The sequence below is a fragment of the Pleurodeles waltl genome, chromosome 9 (genome assembly GCF_031143425.1).
Source record: "Pleurodeles waltl isolate 20211129_DDA chromosome 9, aPleWal1.hap1.20221129, whole genome shotgun sequence".
Classification (NCBI taxonomy): domain Eukaryota; kingdom Metazoa; phylum Chordata; class Amphibia; order Caudata; family Salamandridae; genus Pleurodeles; species Pleurodeles waltl.
This window is the reverse complement of record NC_090448.1, coordinates 658,101,761-658,126,119: the sequence shown is the minus strand read 5'-3', so window position 1 is coordinate 658,126,119 and position 24,359 is coordinate 658,101,761. Positions and strand designations below refer to the sequence as shown.

The window sequence follows — 24,359 nt, the reverse complement described above, 5'->3', positions numbered from 1 at the left end:
TAAAAACTCATAACTCTGGTTCTACTAATTAAATGTTAATGGTTTTGGTGTCAAATCATTTATTAAAATGTTTAGGGTTTTAAATTGGTTTGGGATTTTTATTGTGTTGTGTTTTCACTTTATTACTGTTTGTGTACTGCAAAAATACATTACACTTCGCCTCTAAGTTAAGCCTGACTAATGTTTGTGCCAGTCTACCCAGGATTAAGCTCAAGTGAATTTAGCTCACACCCCAGTCAATCAACAGCCCAATTTCTCACAAGAGTCAGATAAATGATGTAAACACACTGTGAGATCTTTTATTTTGCTTATTCATTGCTACAAGAAATGCACATTATTTTTTGCTACCACGATTCAGGTTAAAAAGTATTCACTATTTACTTGTTGTTCCTAAAGTTGACCCCAAAACTCTTTGCTAGCTCCTTGTAAATGTGACTCTCTCTTTACAAAATATTTGTTTTATTTCATTGTGCTGTTTTTATAAGTAGTTGAATAACCTTGCTTTAGTTCCCTACTTCCCTACTTGAAAGAAAAGAACTTCACCCAGGCTAGACCTGCCTTATTGAATTTACAGTTCAGAAAAATTGTTTATCATGTGGCAGATTTTTATCCAAATATGTTGAATTAAGATCAATGATTGATTTTTAAATCATTTTTTTAATCTGTTTATGTATTGATGGACTGTTTGAGATGTGTTTGACAAATAACAGTGAAAACTTTTTGAGTAATTGATATTACATCGGCCCATGACACTTCATTGTAATTTATTGTATTTGGCTACGCGGTTTAACATTTTTTAACATGAAAGCTTCTTAGTTTAAGCGAAAAATATGCTCATGATCCTCTGAAATTTGAATCCCAAGGAAGGTAGTAGATGTAACATAACATGCATCAGTCAGGTGACTGTTTTCTGTTATAGAGTACTTGCATCTTACACTCATTTGAGTACCATTGAGGAGATGGCCTCAGACATCTCCTAATGTTACAGCTGCATTTTCAGTTGCTGGTAGTGCATAGGGGAGTATGGGGGTGAGGAGTAATTATGGAGATGTCAACTGAATATGCAGCAAGTTTACAAAATTGGCCATTTATAATGGTAGGAGGGGATATGGAGAATATTTTTTTTTAATTCAGGTAAGGTACTGTGAGAATAGTTTGGGTGAAAAAGGGCATCTTTGACGGATGGCTATTTGAATTTTAAAGCTTTCTAATTTTGTGTCTATTATAATTCATCTGTCTGACCCCAATACAGGGCTTTAATCCTGCTGACTGACATTTAAAGGACCAACTCTTAGCTTACCCATAACCTGCCAGAGGAATTACCATTAAACTCAGTTGCACCCCTTCTCAGCGTAAATAAGTGTTATATCAGCTTCTATCCCTTGTACACTAGCAATCTCGAATAATAAGACAGCCAGATTAGTATGATGAATGGTATGTATCTCCTTGGGGGACAAAGCTGCACTGCATGGGGGAAAACCTGTCAGCCAAAAATTTAGATAGGGTAGTATGAACTGCAGCCGAGTTAATTTTTTATCCTTCCTAAGAAATACTGCACTATTAGTTTCTCTTCAAATTAAGGTATCGCAAAACCATTTTTGCAGACTGAATTTAACAATATAAGCATTAGTGGGCCCAGGGTGTGAAAAGAATCATATAAAATTCCAGAATCAATTCTGGTACTGTAATGTTCCCTGAGGGAAGCTTCTTAGCAACCTTTTCCAGCTCCTGTTTAATCATGGAAGCTTCTAACGCCTTGCATTGAGTTTCTGAGATTTTATATAGTTTAGTTGTCTTAATGTACGTTTTAATGCCCATATTTTATGGTTGTCTGCTTTGCTCGTCCAATTTGGAATAATAATTACTGAAGGTTGATATTATTTGCCCTTTAACACGAGTAACTTTATCTTCTGCTCATTCAGTGCCAGGGATGTTGCTCTTAGCAGCTTCTTCTTTAATATTAGCTTTTCTTAAAGTTCTTTAATCTGCTGTGAGTCAATCTGCGACAAAACCTACCCCAGCACAATTTTTAAATACTCATTTTGTTAGATGTTAGCTTGTTCATCAGAGACTCATGATCTATTTAAGCCTCCCTGCAGTGGGAATGCCAAATCATTTGCTTATGTGGTAGCTTTTCATTAAGTCGCTCCTGGTTCTGCCTTCCTTCTTTGTCTCTCCAAATTCTATATTGTCCATGCTCTGATATCTGATTACCACATTAGTAGGCGATTAATGAAAAATATTTGCTATATATTCAGAAATTGGGTCTGTCATATTTTAGAAAAATATCCATTAAAAGATTATGATAAAAAAAAAACATTGTCAACAAACTCACTGGCTCATTAAGCACCCTGCCTGCTAGGGACAGCCTCAAGGGATTACACAGATCTAATAAAGCTTGTCTGGTATCTAGCAGAGTAATAAGTATATCCTGGTTCAGCACACTCGGATCTTCAAACATTCTCAAGGCTAAGCGAGTCCTTGATATGTAGTAGAGCTGCTCTGGACTACTACAACCGTAAAGATGTAGCTGGGCTGGCTGAGTTTTAAACTGGTTCAAGAGATAGGTTTATATCTCCACGAATAACCGATGAATCCAGGGAATCTTCCCCAGGCAGGAATTCAATAAAAGGGTCTCTAAACATACTTGAATTGTCAATGTTAGGGGCATATAGGTTACAGACTCTGATTATAAAAGAACCTTTCCAGATTAACCAGCCGCCTTTAGAGTCAAGTATAACATTTCCACACAGCCCCTCTGGAGTTTCTGACCAATAACACTGCCTCTCAAATAGGAAAATGTTGTTGAGTAGCTGCAATAGTTTTATACCCCCCAAAACAAATTCTCTTATCTATTGTTGTCCATTACGTTTCTTGAAAACATACAAGTTCGAATATTTTACCACTGAATTCTTCCTGAATCAGCCTGATTTTGAGTGGAGTGTAGTCCAGTGACATTCCAAGTGAAGAGCTTGGCGTCACCTGATGAAACTATATATGACCAAGCCACAGCTTAAAAAAAACATAAACCTTCAGAAAAGACACAACTTTTTTTTCTGTATATCTCCATGAATTCGAACTATCCTCCTCCTTACCTATAGCCCTCCTCCAACCTTCCAGCCCCAACCAAACTGCCCTTGCGGGCATCTATATGCCCCACACACCTCATCTTTGGGGTATAAAAGGTCAAAGACCACTGTCATACCCATTCTCTTGTTGACCCATTTATGGCAAAGGAGGAGTGACTCTAGACACCCCATTACTAAGATAAGTGAATTATTCAATTTATACCTACTAGAACTACCTCTAACACAGAGACTATTCTAAGAAATATGCAATACCAGTTTTAGCAAGCTGAATATGAATACATTTTGTATGGCGTATAATAATGGTGCACTTGATTCAGGATCTAATCATAAAAGAGGTTATTTCCTCCTTTTTTGAGAGACCCCTATCTCCTATCCCCTTAGTCATTACTGAAAAAGCCACTGTTTGGTCAGGGTTCCAGAAATGCAAGTGCTTTTTCTTCTGACTGAGTGTGTGAGTCTGTTATAATTTTGAGTTTGGATGGTTCCTGCAGAAAGGCCTGTGCCCCTGCAGCCTGAAAACGCTGTAAGGTCTGTTGGCAGAAATCTGAGCGAAACAAAAATATGGGAGAGCCCTCTTTGGCTGGTTGGTTGGGCAGGCAATTTCATAAAGCTGCTGAAAAATAAAGTTGCCACTATATATCAGTATAGGTGTGGCCTTGGATCTAAAAAGAAATATATATATTTTTTTTAAAGGAATGGGGATGGCCTTCTGAATTAGTTGTACAACAAAGCCACTTGGATTATCACCCTCCGTGCCTTTCTCTATGCCCTGGACTCTCAGATACTGTCAGCGCTTTTGGTTTTTTATGTTTCATTTTGAATTCAGTATCTTTGATCTGTTTCTCCTGGTTAGATATCTGCTCACAAGTGAGACCCCTCGAGCTTGCTTATATGTTTCTCTATTGCATCGATTCAACTGCCAAACAAAGTTACTTATTTTGAGATTCTTCATACCACAATTTGTATCTTAAGATTTGTTATCCGCTGTGCTGTTGTGTCTTTGCTATACTCTTGACAATGTGAACTAAGAAGAACATATATAGCATTGTCCATCGTCTCATAAGATTTTAAAAGGCATTGTATCCCTCCTGGGAGAATCAGCTATCTGAAATCAATTGTCCAGTATTTGGTTGTTATTTAAAATTACCATGGTGGTGGGGAGATGTGAACTGGTGCACAGAGTCATCCCAAAGAAGGCTGCTTGTCTGTAGTGGAATGTGGCGTGCTATTTTAGCATACAAATGGGGTCCATTTCTCCTGAGTAGCAACCAGGTATCATGCAAATATGGTTTTCGGAGGCTTCTCTTACGCAAGTGGTTGAGCTGATATCATCTGGCTTCTGAGACTTCATAATATCCCTCCCGGTCTGGCTGCCACCTTGTTGATTGTTAAGCTTGACCATCTCGTTTTCAAAGTCCGACTCTGAGTTGGTCCCTCTTATATAGTTGGCATTCAAGATATCTGACATGTGAGAAGTTTGGCAACGAAAATAAGGCTTCAGATGTAAGGCGCAATTCAAGGACTGCTTAAAATGGACTACTATGAAACATCTGCCAGGAAAAAGAAGGCTATAAAGTGCCCATGATTGATTTGTCTTGGCTGCAGTTGGACAAATAACAAATTGTCCCTCTCCTACTGCAAAAAGGGTAATGACTTCTGGGCAAAAAGATGCTTCCCCCCAGTAAACTGCCACAAACACATATTAAGGATGGAAATGCTGTAGAATGTAAGCCCTTCAGTAGAGGTTATGGGCTCCCAAAAGAGGTAATTGCAGATAGAACTGAGAAATACTTCACAAGACATAGGCAATTCTTTGTGACAAAGGGGATACGTTTCCGGTCTACTGAACTTTCAAATTGCAGCAACAAGCTAACATGATTAGGCTCCTCAAATTGCAAAAGATAGATTTAGATGTATAAAAGATATAGTAACACATTTCAAGCTTACCCATGCCCACATTTGTTGTGTGTAGTCTGTTGAGCTACATTGTATGTTCAAGGACATATTGTAGGGTGTGTGTTAAAAGTCAGCCCTAATGGTGACTTGAAGAACTGGTTTTAATAATTTTTATGGTGGATCAATATAATACAGGGGTGGAATAAGAAACCATATTTACAAAACCTCATGGGTATTTAAAGTGTTTAACATAACTGCTTTTACAGACACAGCATCTGTTTTCATCTCATCCTAAACCAGACATATGTACTATTGGCCAGGGTTAAACAGGATTTCCCCCATTATACATCTGAATTACAAATATTTATGAAGATAGCTGGTAAAATTATAAAATGTGCAATACACAAATGTCAGCTGTATTGGACTTTAAAGTGCTACTATTGTAATCTGGTTTGTAAACATTTGCGCATGAGCACACCAAAGAAAAACCTGAATTAGCTTTTAGCAAAAAGAACAATGGCAAACACTTTTTAGAGGGCCACTAGACAGGCACTGGTTTCTGGGCACAACCGTTCGGGCTGTGACCTTTTACTCCTGTTGTCTTGGGGCCCCACCTTCTATGAGACCTGTTTATCTGGGGCAAGTATTACCCCTTTCAGCACTTGACTCTCCGGGAGAACATGGGCTGAGGAGTGTAAAGCTCTTCGATTGGGGGTGGGGGGAGTGGCGAGGGGTGGAGGTGGGGGTAAGAGTGAGGCATACAGAGGTGCAAGGCTTAAAGTAAATACAGTAATGCAAATACATTAATGCAATATGCTGACTGTCCAGTCAAATACTTGATTTTATTTTAAAAAATCGTTTTTAATATAAGTACACAAAGCATAGAGACAAACAATATTCCCAGTCTGTGAACTGTTGTCATCCTGGGTGCTATCCCCTAGTCCCTTTGTCCTTTCTAAAGGGGCTTGTTATTCCTGATTTGATAATGGAGATTACTTTCAGGTGTGGCCCATGTAAGTCACCATAAGAAAAGTCTAAGTTTGACCTCAACTTCAGCATAACAATGTGCTCAGTTCATACAAGTCCCTGACAGACATGACAGCCTCTAACAGTTTTACCTAACCCAGTGGCTGCCGTGCAAGTGCAGGACAGGGGCATAGCTAGTCTCTGGTGTCCCAATATTAATGGTCTGCGACCTCTCACTGTCTTATCGTGATGACATCTTGGACCTCCTCAGTCTTCGGAAGTCTAGAGGCTGTGTCAGACATCCTCTCCACTACTCCTTTAACAATCAGTAAATACTTTAATAGTAAGTATTCTTCTCTGCAGCCATGGTACAGCACTCGAGGTCAATGGCCCAGCACTTCACTGTGGACCCCTCCTGGCACACGGGGCTTGCACAAGGGCAACGACCATAACTCACATAGGCTCTCTCCCGGCACGCAGGGATCACTGACTATGTCTGAACAAAGGAGACAGTCTTAATTTCATGGTAGCCCCCTCCTGGCATATGGGGGTCACCGACTTTGGTACAAGGGTCACAGCCCTTGTTTCATAGTGACCCCTTCCGGGCATAAGGTGGTCACCAACTTTGCTGACATAAGGGCGATGGCCCTAGTTTAAAGTTGCCCTTCTTCCTGGCATACGGGGATCACAGACTTCCCAAGAACAGTTACGCAGCCTGCATTCTTGCAGCAGCCCCAACCAGACTGGCTATCTCACAAGTCGCTCGCCATGATACACTCGACAAGATCCCCACTGAGCCTCTCCTTCTTCCAGGTGCTCTCCTCCTCCTCAAAGGGTCCACTAGTCTTAGCAGGCATGCAGAAGGCTTGTTTTCCAGGCAATTGGTCTGGACTTCCTGGGTGATGGCCGCCGCCACTCAGCAGGGAGACCAACAAACCTTGGTTCTTGGTCCTGGTTTCAACAGCTAGAAGTCTTGGTGATCATCACTCCTGTCGAACAGTGCTGTTGAGCAACTTGTTGCACTCAGGCTCCCACCTTTATAGTCCAAATCAAGCAAGTATGTAATTGAGAGTCTGATCCTTTGATTGTGGGTGTGCATTTCTTTCAGATTCCTTCCTTCCTGTCCTGTCCTCTGCCAAAAGGACAGTCTGCCACAACAAGTGGCTCTAATTTTGATTATGCCACAGGAAGTGCCTGTGTATCCCACCTGGCTGTCAGAAGCCACTTAAGTATGCCTCACAAAAGGTCTACAGAAACTGGTGCTACAGTGCCGACCTTATCAGACCACCCCCATCTCGCTTTATAATAAACTAGTAACTCTTCCTAGAATTACAGAGACCTCTGAGGTGCACAGAGGATGGTCTGCACCCCTTACTGCAATTGTGTGTTCCCATCCAGCCCTCAGGAATGTCAGCGATCTACGTCTACTGTCTGTGGATTGCAGTCCCTAACTCCACTAGCCTTTCAAAGCCCTGGGCGATCAAAATGGAATCTACAGGCTTCTGTGGTATGTACCATAAACAGGCACATGTACATCCCAGCACTAACAAGCAGGCATCATGCGCTACCCAGTGTTACACACATAGAAATACCACAGAAGCAAACCCCAGTTTGCCCAATCAATGGAACCTGGGTATACAAACATAAATGGCAAATGGTTCCATGGGACTCACTAAAACATCCCAATTAGGTAAAATTGCAATTCAATGTTTAAATATCTACAAGATCACAATTTTATTGTTCTTTACAACAGGTGCTAGACAACTTATCATTACGAAGCAGATGTCGCAGTGCTCATAGTGCAGTAGTAGAAAATATGATACATATATAAGCGTAGGTATCCAATCATTCAAAGTAAACAGTCCAGCATAAATACTGAACCAGATGACCAAAGTGTCTACGTTTAGACCCACAAATTAATTATATTAGGTACCATCAGGACAGAGAATCCATCTGACCAAGCACCTCTCAGCTGCGTATCACTCGCCTGTAAGGTCGTCTCATTTGGTGGCAAATATATTCCTTCCTAATGGTGGGCTAAATAAGCCTTGCTGTATGCAATAGATGACTGAAAATGTGACCACGTTGCATCCACTTATTTGTATGATCGGAGCAGGAAAGCGCTACACACAGTCACCATGTAGGCCAAGGGTGAGTTAAGCACACAGCAACAAAATTTTACATGATTGGGTTAGTAGGCACAACTCCATTGGTACAGATAACTGACATAAAATGGGGTACATCCACCACCACACTTGTGTCACCTCACTCCTGGCAAGAGCAGTGTCCTCTATCACTATAAAGGTAATACTTACTGTACCCCTCTATGTCTAACAATCCACATTACAATGAGACAGGCCTAAATCATCATGCACACATGTTCCATGTTCATCTGTGACCGTAAATCAGTACCAGGGATCTCAATATCCATACAGCTGCTTCAATCAGGGCATGGGTGCAAATCTGTCACCATGCAGGGGACTTTTTCGACCACATAAGCAGTTTAGGTCTTATTTGAATGCATCAGTGAACTAAGAAAATGTCTAACGTATATAGAGTTATGCACCTGGAGGAACAGAGAAATCTACATAGAAGTTTCAAGAGGAAGGGGTACTAGTGATGGAATTGAGTTCTCAGTAAATGCTTACTCTCATTACTGATTTATGATAAATCAGTAATGAGAGTAAGCATTTACAGGTCTCCTAGGGTGTGCTTCCAATCTCTAACCTGTTGTTTTCTTTTAGACCCCTTCTTTGTGCTGATTTTCATTATGTATGGTTTGTGGGTCATCTTTATTTTGAATTTGCTTTATAGAATTAAAGTGACATGGCATAACCAGATAACAAAGCTTAATTATATGACTACTTGGACGTTCCTCCCATTAAGTGGGAAACACAAATTGTACTAATGAATTATGTATTATGTGATGTGTATGTGCTTTTGGAATCAAAAATGCTCTCTGACCTGTCTGGTAAGAAAAACAGACGTAACAAACGATTAGTGCTTTAACACTTTTGTTTTTCACCCAAATATTTAAAACAATGTCATCCTGTATGACCTAATATGACTCGATTAGTCCTACACTGTACATCCACAAACTACTGCCATTCGTATCCTTCTCTTCCAATTCCCCCTTCTCCCATTCAACAATTATCCACCGCCCCTCTGACACCCCAAACTATTGAGTTGCAGAACTAGAGGACCTTCATGAATGAAGGGTGGACAAAGCTCCAACAACAACATATGTGCATTACTTTTCATTGACACATGAAAATGGTTAAAGCCATTATCTCATTAGTGATTACTGTACATGAGAGTGGCATATCTAGTAATACACAATTCCATTATCTCTGTATAAGTGAAGGATGTTATAAGATATGGTGGCAGCTGCTTAACTGATTAACTTTTTGAACAAGAAGTGTGTGTCACAGAGCTAAATCACACTGCATGGTACCCCCCGTCACCCAGTACTTGGCTACATGACTAAGAGATGGCCAGTCTTCATTCTTGAAGAGAATTCTAGAAAATCAACAAAATGAATTCACCAGTGATAGTGTAAATTTGAATGTCATGTAAAAGAGCCAACAGGTGGTCAAAAATGAAAATTCTAAAATGATGCGATAACTGCCTCTTTCGAAATCACTAAGACAATCGGCATCTCATGCACAATTCTGGTTGCTAAATCCAAGTTAATATAGCTATTCCCAATACAAGGCATTTAACTTCTTTCTGCAGGACTTACAGGTGGATATTCAGACGGTTACAGTAATTCTAGCTGCCAGCTGTCTCTGGGAATCTCTGCACACAATTCTGTAAATAAGAGGCCTACGAGTCTTTTGCAATGAGGGCTTATACTTCAGACTGAAAGTAAATAAGTAGCTACACCGCACAGCCCACCGTCCTTGCAGGTGTGAGTCAAAGGTGGAATGAGCAGATGTGCTTACCACAGCTGGAAAGTTCTCCAATGACGTCCGGAAAACCTCGCTTCCTCTTAAGATTAACTCCATAGGCATCTACGGAACAAAAAAGGAAGAACTGCATAATCTGTTTTTTTACAATAATCTCCTTTTTACAATAATCTCCTTTCTCTTGTGACATTGAAAACCCATTTAAAGCCAATGGTATTAACACTGGATTGTTCCCCTTTTCATTGTATTTTAACGCAAGCCTTTAAATAAGTGATATTTGGCCAAATATTTTGTTTGCCATAAGACCAGATGGTTACACCAACTCCCTAACCGATTGGAATTCATGTCTGGGATATATATGATGAGCATCAAAATCATCCCCCAGGAATGTCAAGCTTGAATTATTATCCAGAAATATAATGTATAAGCTTTTGAGGACAGTGATTTTGTTCACTTGACTGCCTGCAAACACTATAAAGTGTAAAGTCAATGAGCATATGTCTGCATTAAGAGTTTAATCTGATGCTGCTGAAAGTAAAGCTGTGTAAACTGGTTCTGGGTACATGGATTTCAAATATTTTCTTTTTTGGCTGTTAGAAAGATTTTATTTTTAAGAAATTACACTTTGCAACTATAATGCAACCTAATAGCTCTTCTTGGATTTATATGCTTAAAAATTTCTTCAAGATTTAGCTATTCACTTTATCTTTTATGTTGGACTTTATTCGTTTTCCTCTTGTCATTTTATTGTCTGCACTTATTTGCATGAGTATCTGGCATGTGAATGTGATGTGGTATTAAAAACTTTGGGCATAGGAATTGTTGTCTTATACTGTGAGGCATCTCAAGGGCTAAATTTATATGCCTATAATTAATTGAAACACACTTTCTAAATTCCTCTTCTAGAACTGAAGTCTATGAGATAGAGGATAATTCTTCACCATCTGGGATGCCGAACTAAACCTGACTGGTTGTTGCTACATCTCTACTCATTGCATGCCTGACTTCAAACTGAAAGACTCTGCATTGAAAGACAACTGGTGCATTTCCAACAATATGAGGATACAATCAATTTAACTGCTTCACCTAGACCTGGAGTCAGGCTTCCCCTTCACCATGTAGGGAGTGATGTGTAGTTGACTTCTCATTCCTGCACCCTTACCTGCCTTTTGGGCCATTTCTAACCTCAAAATACTTGCAGCACTAAAACAAAGATTAACCAAGACTAGCATTGCCAACCATACAGGGGCTGCATCTAATTGCATACAATCAGAAGGAGCTGTGCCAGGTCCCCATCCACTATCTGGGAGTTGCCCTACAGTTATCTGTTCAAGTATATATCCTCTCTTACAGTCTGAACTAAAGCAAATCGTGCTAGTGCACTCCTCATTCAAGATCTCATTTAGGAGAACTATGAAACTATTGTTTGCTGCCTAATAAACACTGCAGTTAAGTGAAGTAAGAACGTACCCATCTGAAAAAATTCAACATACTCTGAGTGTTCATATGGCTAAACCCTAACAAATTGGCAATGGCATCAACTATAAGTCTCAATTACCTACATCAAACACAATGCAACACTCCAGCATTCTAAATGGCAAAGGCCTGTGCCTCACAACCCACTAAAACTTTCCCTGACCCAATCATAAAAAACCATGAGAGATCCAAGCATAGCAGCAGACACTAATCCACTAACCATATATGCATCCCAACAGAATGTTAAACAAGGCATCCACAGAGACCTACAACTCTCTCTTATGCTCATCAACTCAAATTCCACCCACAAATACTAAGCTGACAAGCCTCAAACCCACCGTACACTTGGGTATTGGGACTTTACTAAAATATCTGAAGATCTCATACCAGAAGATTACAAAGAAAATATTCACAAATGACCTACCCACATAAAAATTGTGGCGGGTTCTCCATCACCCACAAACTCATTATCTCCATTCTCTCCAATCACACAAATCATGCAGCTTCAAGTGCCCCTGAACAAGTCTCTCTCTTCCCTCTTTCCCTCTCAACACCAACTATACCTACATAGCTGACTTTGATCTCTATGACGCTCAAAACACAGACTGCTGGAGCCATCCTATTAAACGTGATAGCCTCAATCTCACTCACACATCAGGGGTACATCCACATGTCAACCTTATATTTCCAATACTTCAACCCTTGCATGCACACACCCTACTCCCTTTTGATGGTCCCATGATACATTGCCCAAGCTTTCTCACAAAGCACAGTTGAAAAACGCACCAGCCACATCCAGTCCCTTTAAAGTCCCACCAACATAATTTATCCACCTTTCATTTCAATTATTCCGAACTTGATACCATCCTAGAAACACTTAGCTCCACACAAAGATCCTTTACTGATACCCAGACAACCATGCTATATCAAAAATATGAAACCAAAGTCCAATGCACCACAGTTATCCATTGCCTGGAATTAATCTATATGCAAAAGAAGCTAGAAAAGGATTGGTTTTCATCCTGCTCACTTGAAGGCCTTTTTGACCTCAGAACCACAAACTCTGCCCCACACATTCCAAAGGCCTGTCGAACTCAGAATATACTTCTAAAATCATCGCCAACAGTGAGAACAAAAGCAAAGACCTAGTCAAAGAAGTTTAAACTCTGCAAATATAACACCCCCAATTACCCAACCCCCAATTGAACAAGCGATTAATATTAAGCACTTCTTCACCTTTGAAACACGAATTATAAGTAATACCTATACCTAACTCACATTACTTTCCCACATATCCGCTTGGGAAAACAACCCAAAGGGAATACTGGCACATGTCAGATCACTCCAGTGACATATATCCCTCACATCATCAAATTCCTCTCTTTCACTTTTATCTCTCCTTCTCTTGATATCATGCACATCTGAAGTGAAACATGCCTCTCTGTAATAGTCCTGAAAATCAAACACTCCTATAGAAAAAGTCCAGCGTGGACTCTGGCAATGCCGCAAACTACGAGTCCATGTTTCAAATCATCTTCCTTGGCACAATTCTGGATAAATCAGTAGCACTGCAGCTCCAAAAATCCCACTGAGCACCACAACCTAACATCTGCTGTCAAGGCAGGCAGCTATCCGAAAAGTGTTCACTTATGTCCTTTGAATTAGAAAGTTGATATAGCCCCCCTACCCCCGCCACCCGCCTACGTTCCTGCTTAAGCTCTCACTGGCATTGAAAACAGTCAACCACCACCTACTGTTTGACAGTCAATTCACATAAAAGGGCATCTCTGACACTATCCTCAACTTCTACACTTGACTCTATAGAAAAAAGGCAAATATTTAAATAGACTCCTCAAAATCTCCATAACCCTCTGCCTCAGTCAATCTCAACATGGAGAGTCTCATAATGCTTCTAGCCAACCAACATATCTCCCTTCACCAACATCATTATGAGATTAACTTAATTTTAAGAAGTCATCCCCAACAACAAGTAACCTCTCAAGCATCGCATACATTCCATTCATTCAACATTGTCCAAATACTATCTAAAACTAAACCCCAGAACAACAGAATTCATACTTCTCGGGGGAAGCAAACTTACAATTATGGATTATAAATTGGGTGAATGAAATTCAATTAAATGTACCTACATAGCTTCACTTCCTCCATTTGTGAAAATGCCAAATCCTTTGTCTTTTAAAGGGACTCAAGTCTTTCTGTGAAGGACACATTTAATATGATTTAATGTGCCTCAAAGATTCTGATACCTTATCAGCATATGACACAGAATATAATGGTTTCAACCAGAACCAGCTTCCCCATGACCATACAAACCCTAGAGCTATCCTACACTGACATAGAACTGCATCCCTGATCATCCAATTCAAATCCGTCCATCAAAGACACCACCTACTGGCATGACAACCAACATTTTGCCACATCATTCCTACAACACCAGAAAATTCCAGAGACTCCAAATACCAACAGACATGAAATTTAAAACATGGTGCATCAACAGCAATACCACAGAACCATATACAAACTCTATAAAAGGTATACTGCCTAGCAGAAAAAGATGCCTCCACTGGCCATGCATGGTCCAGCCCCGCCACTAACTGAGTGCTGCTGGATGTACCCAAATACTGAAAAGAAAACAAGAATGTAAGCATTTTCCTCCTTCACTACCTACCCATTGAACAGACTCATTCACCTATGATTGCTTCACCACAAGCAGCATTCAGAAAACAACTCAAGATCCTACACTTCTCAATGCATCCTTTGCATCTAATCCCAAATCCTCATTCATCTACCACATAAATAATGTGAATTATGTAAATTATATAATTATTGTACCTTATGTCTTTGTGTATTCTGCGTCTAACAGAAACTGTAATTTGTCCTGCTTCTACTAAGATTTTGTACAAGTCCACATGTGCTCCTGTAACCTGGGGTGATACAAAATAACCAGCTTTCTGTAAAGCTCTCCACCTCACTTGTGTACTGAGTTTACAGATACCAAAAACATACTTCTAAAATGTAAAACGCACAATAGTTGCCTATGTTAAATGACTCAACTCTGGCAGTAACTCAGGAGACAGTTATATACTTAGAGTTGTGATTATAACATTGATCTAAGACCCCAATCAAGAAATGCTTCACAAGGGGCGTACAATTTCTATGACCTTCAAATATATATGTTTATGAGACAGTCATTGCATTCAGTAAAACTGACTTATTGGAAATGATTTTTGGGTATCTGAGGCCAACAGGGAATAACCCTTTGTCCTATGATTGGTTGCTGTACACATCCAAGTACTTAATGAACTGGGGTGCAATTATCCTTTAAGGCATAACAGAGAAACTGTGAGCACATCTCTTTGGAATATTGGAGCCGCTTACCATGGTCTTTTGGAAGATACGTAAAGTAGAAGTCTTCACTTCGGACTTTGTCAGTCACTCGCTCTAAGCACACCTCAACACAGACCGGCTCGGTGATGTCAAGATCTTGGTAACTGGGCGTCTTGAAAACAATAGCAATCTGACGGTGTACGTCGGCCTGGGAGAAGTCTGCTTTAGCCTCCCAGGACTCTTTGTGAAACACCACAGCAATGTCCTCTGAAAAGAAGGAAGAAAAGGAATCATTACTCCTAAACAACCAGTCGCGGCTCGCTTCTTTCTAAAGAAGCGGGGAGGGGGCGGCGCCAGGGGAAAAGGGAGGGGGGGGTATTCTAAAATTGAATAAAATTAATTTTAAAAAACACCTTTTCCAGGCCGTCCCGCGCCGCGCTCCTCTACCCTGCTGGCTGCCCTGTGGCCAAACCTGACGATGCTCAAAGTAGTGTCAGGATGGGCGCTCCCAGGCAAACTGGGAGCCTGTGAAGGCCCTCTCCAGCCCAGCAACCGTGTTGCTGGGTGGGAGAGTGCCTACCGCACGTGTGTTTGGCCGGCTAAACATACATGCGTAGTGAGGGGGAGTGCTGAGCTCTCATCCGAGATACACCACCCTTTCCCAACGAGGGGTAATAAACATAGTTAGTTATGCCCTCGTTGTGAAAGTTTGCAGCTTCTGCTGGCGGGGGACAGACGCTCCCCCGACCTAACGGAGGAGCCGCCCTGCAAACAACAGACAATTTATTCTCACCAAGCAAGAGAGTAACAGGGTCGATTACTCATCTAAAAATGCAGCTTTGCAATTCACTGAAACTGCTTCAAGGCGGGGACTCTAAAGTTAATCTTGCTACTGAAAAAGATGACAGATGCTGTGCGCACTCCTCATATATCATCTACTCCCATAGCTGGGATTAAGAAAAGGGTGCTGGTAACTGAAAAGAGGCTAACAATTTGAACCATTCAGGTAACAAATGATGTTCCTATTATGAACTACCTTTCGCAGTTACAAACAGAAGCATGTCTGGGAAGTGGTTACAGGAAGGTCCCAAGCAAATTACTGAAAAGTTAAAAAGAGACATTGTGCAGCATTGCTTGGCCAAACCTCATCCAGACTATAAAATAGACAAGACAGTAGGGTTTCCAGTTTTCACGAAGAGCCACTCATATAGCTGTACATTTTCACAATCTCCTGAAAAAGAAGCAATGTAAAATACTGGAGTCGGTAGTTAAAATAATTGTCAGTAGCACTGCAGAATAAGTTGTGTTCTATTTTACTACTCCAGCTGTTCTTAACCTTTTGACTGATGTGGACCCCACTAAATCATTACTGTAATTCAGGGCAGCCCACTGAGTCATCATTAGAAGCCAGGGACCCGCAACCCTAAGTAATTTCTATGATTTGAACCTCAAAACAATACACAAAAACATGTATACATAAAACAAATGCACAAATATAGGAATGTTTAGTTTAATTCATATTGAAACTAGGGAAAATCAACACATTTTCAATTCTGCTTCATTATTTATATGTACTTTATTGATTTTATTTATTAATGAATATAATTTAATTTTGTAAAACAGTCACAGGCCCCTTGAAGAGACTTCATGGACCTCCAGGAGTCCTGGACCGCAGGTTAAGAACCACTGTACTACTCCATTAAAATACAATTTTAATCAGACTACAAACTGATGGTCATCCAAAATTTTAAAATAACCTAAACGTGTTGTAATTGGATAACCCTATGTAATGCAAGCCTCAAATATTTTAATGGATCAAATTTGAATCACCAAGTAGCACTCAGAGAAGAAAATCAAATATAACAGAAATGCACCAAACCCCTGCATAAATGCTGTTATTTTATTGTGCCTTGCCTGGTGCTCCTTCATGGATCAACATTTTCAGAAAGGATATAGATTTGTAATGTAGGTATTGCTATTATGGTCAGCAAAGTGTTAGGTGGGAGTCTTGGTCTACTCCTTCCCATCTTGTATCTGCCGTCTTTTTATGCAGGTCTTGGCATAAAGATGTTGATGAACTTATAAAGGGCTATTTGAAATAGCTGAACTAGAATCTAGTGATCTTGTACTGCTAGCCAACAATTGTCAGAACTGCTGTGGTGGTCCCAAGGTACACACTGATAAATGAGCCAAAGCTAAAGGGTTGGGGGCTTTATGCACTGATGTCCCACTGCTGACCTGTTGTGCTATGGAAACCTGAGCACCAAGTACACTTGTTCAGCACATGTCTATCAGAGTTGTGAGGCAAGCACTTTTTAGGAAGGCTGTGTGAGGGAAAAAACACAGAACTCAATAATCACATAAGAAACTTCACTGTTGAATGTCTAGTCCGATGATTTAGCTGTATGAAAAAGGAAAAGTACTTTACTAAGCCAGTAATAGTATTACAACCTAAGTTCATTATGCAGAGGAATACAAGGTTCTACCAAGGTGCTGCAGATCAGGCTAACACAATCTATGAAGGAAAATTACAGATACAGAGAGAAGTGCAACCAGATTACTGTGCACCGAATACTTGAATCGTAGGTCAATCTATTAATGGCATCAGGTTTCTTAGCAGTTAGAAATTAGGTCCAACGTTTTAGTTCTTAGCCAATGGCGTATCTTGGGCAATGTTTATTTAACATTTAGCTTCTTATGTGCAGCAGGATCTCGGTCTTTGGATGCGATGCACATTCTTTCAGCACCAACGGTGAAATCAATGATGCTATGGATGTTCAACAGGGAAGGCTGCAATCTTCGATCGTGTAATTCAGTTCCAAACACATGCCCTTCCTAACCCAAAAAGGTGATGAGATACCTTCCACAGTTTACCAGTAAGTCCAATAGGGGGCCCTGGTGTGTCAAAGGTCAAGGCTGGTGTCAGGACACATCAGAGTTCTGGAGGGCACAGCAGGAGCACGACCAAATGAGGATAGGCATGCTTCTTTTTGTGCAGTACTCTATGCTCACAAAGGAATAGAACACCCACTACAGCACTTGTGTTGGTTTCTGGGGTGCCCATTCTGGATGGGTGTGACCACAGGCAGCAGTGACAATTGGCCTTTTTCGAACAGAATGCCTGTCTCAAACAAGGAGACACCCACTCCAGCACTCGTGTTAGCTCCTGTGACATCCCTCAATGAGTCTGCTCTTCAGGGCAATTCTCTCATATATTTCAGTGGCAGGGCTTCTCTTCTGGGCAGACGTCCTCCTTCAGGGTATGCTCTGCTCCCCATCTCTCTGCAGGCCAGGAAGACTATTTTCAAAGCATATCCACAGCTCGTCTCCAACAAGTAGTTGCAGACTTCAAGTGTCTTTGACACTAGCTATGCATCTCAGGAATGTGTTGGCATTCTACGGAGTATTTTCCTTAGGTCAGTGAGAAATCCTGGCATCATCTGAGGACGTTTCAAGCTTTCTCTCCTAGTCCTTCTCATGACTGCAATTGTAGAGCTCATCTCTAGTGCCATGCCACAGTTCACTACTGTTTTTCTGTCTTCAATGTACAGCCAGCTATGGTTTGTATTATTTTGTACACTCCTTCAGATTTCTACAGTTGCTTCTTTCTATTGCCTTGAAAAATCCTACACCAGTTTGCTAGTCACTTTTAGCTTGCTTTTTGTAATGATGACTAGCCTCTCCTGTCTGACTTTGTTTCCAGGAAACATTCTATTAGAAGAGCCAGTTCTACAAAAATGCAAAGTAAGAAAGCCCTTGCATCGCAAGGGAATATATAACTAAGGGAGTGTGTCACCCTGCCCTATCAACCTTTTTTCTGGCTACTCTGTGAAGTTACCCCAATCTCCATGTCCACTTGAGATGCTCCATGTATTGATGGCATGCAGTTAGCCCAACTTCGGCCTCTCCTGGTCCAGAGAAGCTATTAATGTGTTCAGTCATTTAGGTCAGGGGCATGGTCTTCTTTACAAGTAGTACTGGTGGGTTGTAAGTCTACTGTCTCACCCCTCCCAAAATGTGGATCTTCATTTCTCCTAAACGTGTGGAGTGGAGCTAAGCGAAGTTTGTGAGAGAAAGAGAGTGTGTGTTTGTAATATGCATGTGAGTGTGACTGGGAAACCACGTGCAGTACGACGGGGGTAAAATGAAGTGTAAAAGTGATGCACAAGATGGCGGTCCTCCTCCAAGCGATATTTGTCCTTTGTGGTCATCCATGATGCTGCCCTTGAAGCCTAAACTCACACATGTCTGATTGGACAAGGCAACATACATCATTTTCTAGCCACTAGCCATATCAGAGCATATACTCAACAGCACCTACCCTTACAATTCCCTTCCCCTTCATGAAAGCCTATGAAGAAGCACTCAGAAGGTAAAATCTTTTGTCCATGGCGAATCTGGTCGGAATATGTGACCCAAGCTCCATTGCGGCCAACCTCATATTGTGCCTAGGTCCTGTTCTTCTACGACCATTGACACTTTGTGCTTCTTGGCACTATTCCTAATTTAAACTTTAAAAACTCATATCTCAGATTCCCATCACTTGATTTTTGTCATTTGGTGTCATTTTGTCTATTCAATTATACACTGATATTCTAATTCGTTTTGGGTTTTTTATTATTTTGCATTTCAACTTTATTACTGTTTTAGTACTGCATAAATATTTTACATATTGCCTCTAAGTTAAGCCAATCTGCCTTGTGCCATAGCTACCTGAGGGTTAAGCGCAGGTTAATTTAGCAACTTTAGTGGTTCACCCTGACAAGGATTATGATTGTTATTTGTGTTGGGCACTTAACTCCCTCAACTAATAACCCAATTTCTTAGATCTATGTATTGTGTTTGAGAAGCAAAGACAGAGTTTGCGAGATTGAGTAAATAATATTTTAACAATTCAGAAAGTTTGACAAATGGGATATTGAGGTGAGTCTAGAAGAGTGGGTTGTGTATATTGAAGTACAGCACATGTGTGATATTTGACATAAAGCAAAAATAAATCCTAGTGGTGACTCTTATGTACAAAGACTGACTGATTGTTTAAAAGCAATGTCTTCCTCTTCCTTTTGTAGGACCGTGCCATGTGTATCCTGCTGGAAAAGTCAAAAGGAACCTTGGAAAAGTCTGCGGCATGCTGGGGGTTCCTAACACATACTATAAGGGTTGTGTTTGGCCAATGTAGGTAACACCCACGTGGCAGGGGTTGACCATTGGAAAGGGTGCCTCAGTTCTCGTGGATTGAAGAAGTGTCTACTGTCAACCAAAGTGTCCCAGTCCCTGTAATTGCCAACAGGTTTAGCCTATGCAAGTTCTATTGCCATTGTCAATGTATTTTAACCTCGCTGCACAGTAGCTTGAGCTGCTGTGCAACATGGCTTAAAGTATTAAAAAACAAAAAAAAGAAACAAAAAAAGAAACAAAGCTCTATGGCACGGCCAGCGCTGACTGCGTTATAGCACTTATTTTGTTTACTTTAATTTATGTTGCACAGCATCCGACACTGCTGTGTAACAACTTCGCAAAACACTAACAAAGCCAAATAGCTCTATTTGGTTTTGTTAATGTTAGATGGAGGAGCAACAACCGATGTGGTGGTGGAGGGGGAGAGGGGTAGGATCGCCAATATTAGACAGTGGAAGGAGGGGTGTGTAGTGGGGAAAGCTATACGGTGGATCGGGACGAGGGAGGGAGTCACACTGCAGAGACATGCACTCTACAAGAGTGCATGTCTAAAACAAAAAACATGTACCTGACGGAGCCTGTCGCCAGTGGAAGGACACTGGCTGGAGACATGAAATTGTAGTTGGTCTATGATCCACGGCAAGGACTGAAACTTGAAGCCAAGGTGGAAGAAAGAAGCCAAGCAATCTGCTTACCAACAAAAGCAAGGAAACAAAAAGATGTGCAAACCAACCAATGGTATGTAACCAGCAAGTTCTAAATCCCTCTTAAGCTTTTATTTTGTTTTGTTTATAAGAGGTTTTGCAAGGGCAGTACATGCACTAAACATTGAACTGAATACCAGTTGTGGTAGAGGAGTGTCTGGATTCTGCATGCACACCAGACAATTATTTTGTGATGTTACCAAAGTCACTGCACATAGAGAGCTGGCATGCAACAAAAACAAGCACTGGAAAAGTGAATTAGTGTGGCCTTGTCTGGTAAAATGGTAACTTTATATTTACTGCACCCATATGCCACAAAAATTAAAAGAGAAAAAACAGAAAACATGTCACCTAAATGTGGCAGACACGTGCTTCCAATAAAAAATATATTTAAAAAAATAACCATTGCAGAGGATTTTAGTAGAAAAGTAAGAGTGCTTCCTACCTGGTAGGTGTAGAGAACAACTTTAAACACCTTTTTTATTTTTAATGCACATTGCATGAAAATATAATTCTTACTGGTTTATACAAAAGGTATTATTAGCTTTGAAAACATAGTTTTAACACACACAAATGACTAAAAAATAAATAGCAAAGGATAAAGAACGGAAAGAAATGCAACACAAGGCAAATATTGGCCCACTAGCTCTGCTAATGACATGCACTTCTTTTAAGACAGACATGCACAGACAAGGAAAAATGCTGTCAATCATAAGGCAAGAGAACAAATGGCAGAAGCAGGCTGGCTTTTTGCTCTGAGATATACTGTAGTGGTCAGAAGCAAAACGTTAATTACATTTGAACAGGCCAATTGATGAAAACGACTGAGCAAAAGCCAGTTATGTGTGTATCAGTGGCGGCTGGCAGCTTTAGGAGGGAGGGGGGCCGGCGGGGCACCCACACACACGCTCTCATTCTTTCACACACAGACATGCACGCACATCCATTAACAACACTCATACCATTCAAACATGCACGCACGCACCAAACATTCATTTTAAAACATCGCACACACTCATTCTTTCACACACGCACATCCATTAACAACAGTCATACCATTCAAACATGCACGCATGCACCAAACATTCAATCTGAAACATCACACACATACACTTACCTTCGGCCTCCAGGTCCCAGGGGGGTTGGGACTGCTGCCTTCCCTCATTGGCTGACCTTAGGTCAGCCAATGAGGGAAGGCAGCAGTCCCAGCCTCGTCACAGAGTGGGATGGGGTCAGTGAGACTGATGACCCCACCCCACTCTGTGACGAAGTGTCACTGATTGACACTCGCCCTGGGCACTTCAGGGCTTAAACTGAAGCGCCCAGGGAGAGTGTCAATTGGTGACGCTTTCCTAGTCACCCAGGGGAGGGCCTCAAGGCACCTTTGCTGGGCCGAGGAGGTAACGCCCATAGGAGCTGTGATCTCCTCAGCCCAGCAAAGTTCAGCTCAGGCAGCCAGGAGTCTGCGCAAATCACGCATGTCTGCTCCTGGCTGCCTGACCTGAGCATGAAGAGTGTCTGTCAAGCTGACCTTTGTTCAGCCTGACAGACACTCTTCATGGGGGGCAAAAGGTGGGGGGGGGGGACCTCCCCCCTAAAGGACGGGCCGCCACTGGTGTGTACATACAAGTGTGTACTTTTTTTTCATGGATTTTCAGATAACATGAAGCTGGTGAAGCAGTAAAAGCTGTCTTTATGTCAGACCTAGAAACTAAATGGAAATCTGGGAAAACTGCAGGCCTGGAGCACTGAGTGAAATAGTAGATTCATCCTCACTCAAAGCACTGAAGAAAGGCAGCTGGTGAAGGTGTAAACCTAGACAGGACAAGAGGATGTAACCACGTAAGAATCCTCATGCCTTGAAAAAAAAATTCTAGTCATCCAAGTAGAAAACAGGTTACTCAGTGACTGGGAACAAGAATGATTCAAGGCGTACGAACACAGGTAAAACAATATTGCAATCTTACAGGATGAAATTTCTAACTCACAAATATGTAAAATCCCATAAAACGTCTCTGACCTGCCCAATTTCTAACATTAAAGGTTCATATCTATTTCTGTAGTTATCAAAGACTGAAAAATATGACTTAAACACAATGTAGCAGCAGCAATGACAGGGACTACTGAAAGCAAGCAAAACAGATATTTCTTCTCCTTTGTTTAATACTTCCATATAACCATTACTGGGATGCACAAACCCCCTCTCACTTATTGGCTCCTGTGCTAGTCCATCTGCTGCACTATTGACAGCTATGCCTCCGCTTACACAAGTCAATGTGTAGAACTGCGCTGTCTACCTTAGACAAAAGGATGGCATTTCTATCGGCAGAATGTTAGAAGATAGACTAAAAGCCGGGCAAAAGACGACTCTATGCAATTTCAAATCTTCTGATGTTATGCTGAAGTATTGAACTTAGAAGAATTAAATAAAGACATTCATATGATTAAGACAGAATACGACATCTTAGAGGTCTCATACTTGCTAATTTACAATATTAAAGAGGGCATTTGCAATGTATTTTAGCAGCTGAATGTATCTGTGGGATAGCACACCAACCACTGCATAATTGAGATATCACTTATGTGCCACAAAATGGTAACCAGTTGAGCCTGTGTAACTCCAAGTTCAGTAAGCCCAGAAAGGCCCCCATCATAATTGGTCTGATGTTCCAGCACCCGGTAGGTGAGGAAAGAACAGGCCTGATTTTACAGATCAGTTAAATCATACGATGATAAGGCTGGAGAAACAGCCCAGCCTTTGACCAAGCCTCTTCTGAGCCACTGGGAGCACATAACGTTCTACTCTGCTTGGCACAACCACATCACATACCCTCATGCACAAGACCTCACACCCATGACCCACCTGAGTAGGTGGTAAACTGGAGTGAAAGGGAGGTTGCACATGCTGATTTGGACCCACAATGTCAGATCCTTATCTTCGGCCAGATGTAGCAATTTCCGAGTCGCAAAATCAGATGCAGAACGGTGTCTCAGACACCGTCTGCGAATATCAATGGGGTCGCAAAGACCCACCTCATTAATATAAATGAGGTGGGTCGCATTTTGCGACCCCATTGAGATTCCCTGCACTCACAGGGATGGTGGCCTGCTGGAGACAGCAGACCTCCATTTCTGTGACTGCTTTTTAAATAAAGCAGTTATTTTTTTTGTATTGCAGCCCGTTTTCCTTAAAGGAAAACGAGTTGCAATACAAAAAAAATAACGAAACCATTTGGTTTCGGTTTTTCAGAGTAGGCAGTGGTCCACTGGACCACTTACTGCTCTGAAAAAAAATTTACCGGCGACATTCACAAAGGGGAAGGGGTCCCCCCTTTTGCGAATGGGTTACCACCAGTGTGACACTGGTGGTAACTGCGAATTGTTTTGCGACCGCGTTCGCGGTCCCAAAGCAATTTAGCATCGCTGTGAGAGTCGCAAATAGGAAGGGAACACCCCTTCCTATTTGCGAGTCGCATTCCCATTTTGCGAGTCGGTACCGACTCGCAAAATGGGAATGAGCATCGCAATGAACGTTTTGCATGGCGCAAACTGCGATTTTTTCAGTTTGCGCCCTGCAAAACGCTACCTACATCTGGCCCCTTATTCCCTGCACTGACAATAAAAGCCGGATGTAGGTGCGGGAATAAAGACCAGATAAGATAATTCCAGATACCGCCATCAAGTCATCTACATTCTGCTTATTTTTTTTATTAGGGCTAAAAAGCCCCAAGGAAAGTAAAATGGCACATAGATGAGGCGAGTGACTGCACCTTGCCTGTGCACAGTAGATATTG

The 24,359-nt window shown here is 41.3% G+C and overlaps 1 protein-coding gene across 2 annotated transcripts in view; it reads right to left on the bottom strand.

Moving 5' to 3' along the window:
- Positions 1 to 24,359, bottom strand: part of RELB (RELB proto-oncogene, NF-kB subunit) — a 319,238-nt gene that overhangs the window by 39,276 nt on the left and 255,603 nt on the right. For both annotated transcript variants that reach the window (XM_069207723.1, XM_069207724.1), the window contains exons 7-8: positions 14,735 to 14,950; positions 9,896 to 9,964 (exon numbers count right to left, since the gene is read on the bottom strand). In XM_069207723.1, the coding sequence (XP_069063824.1) occupies positions 9,896 to 9,964; positions 14,735 to 14,950 (285 nt within the window). The remainder of the gene's footprint in view (positions 1 to 9,895; positions 9,965 to 14,734; positions 14,951 to 24,359) is intronic.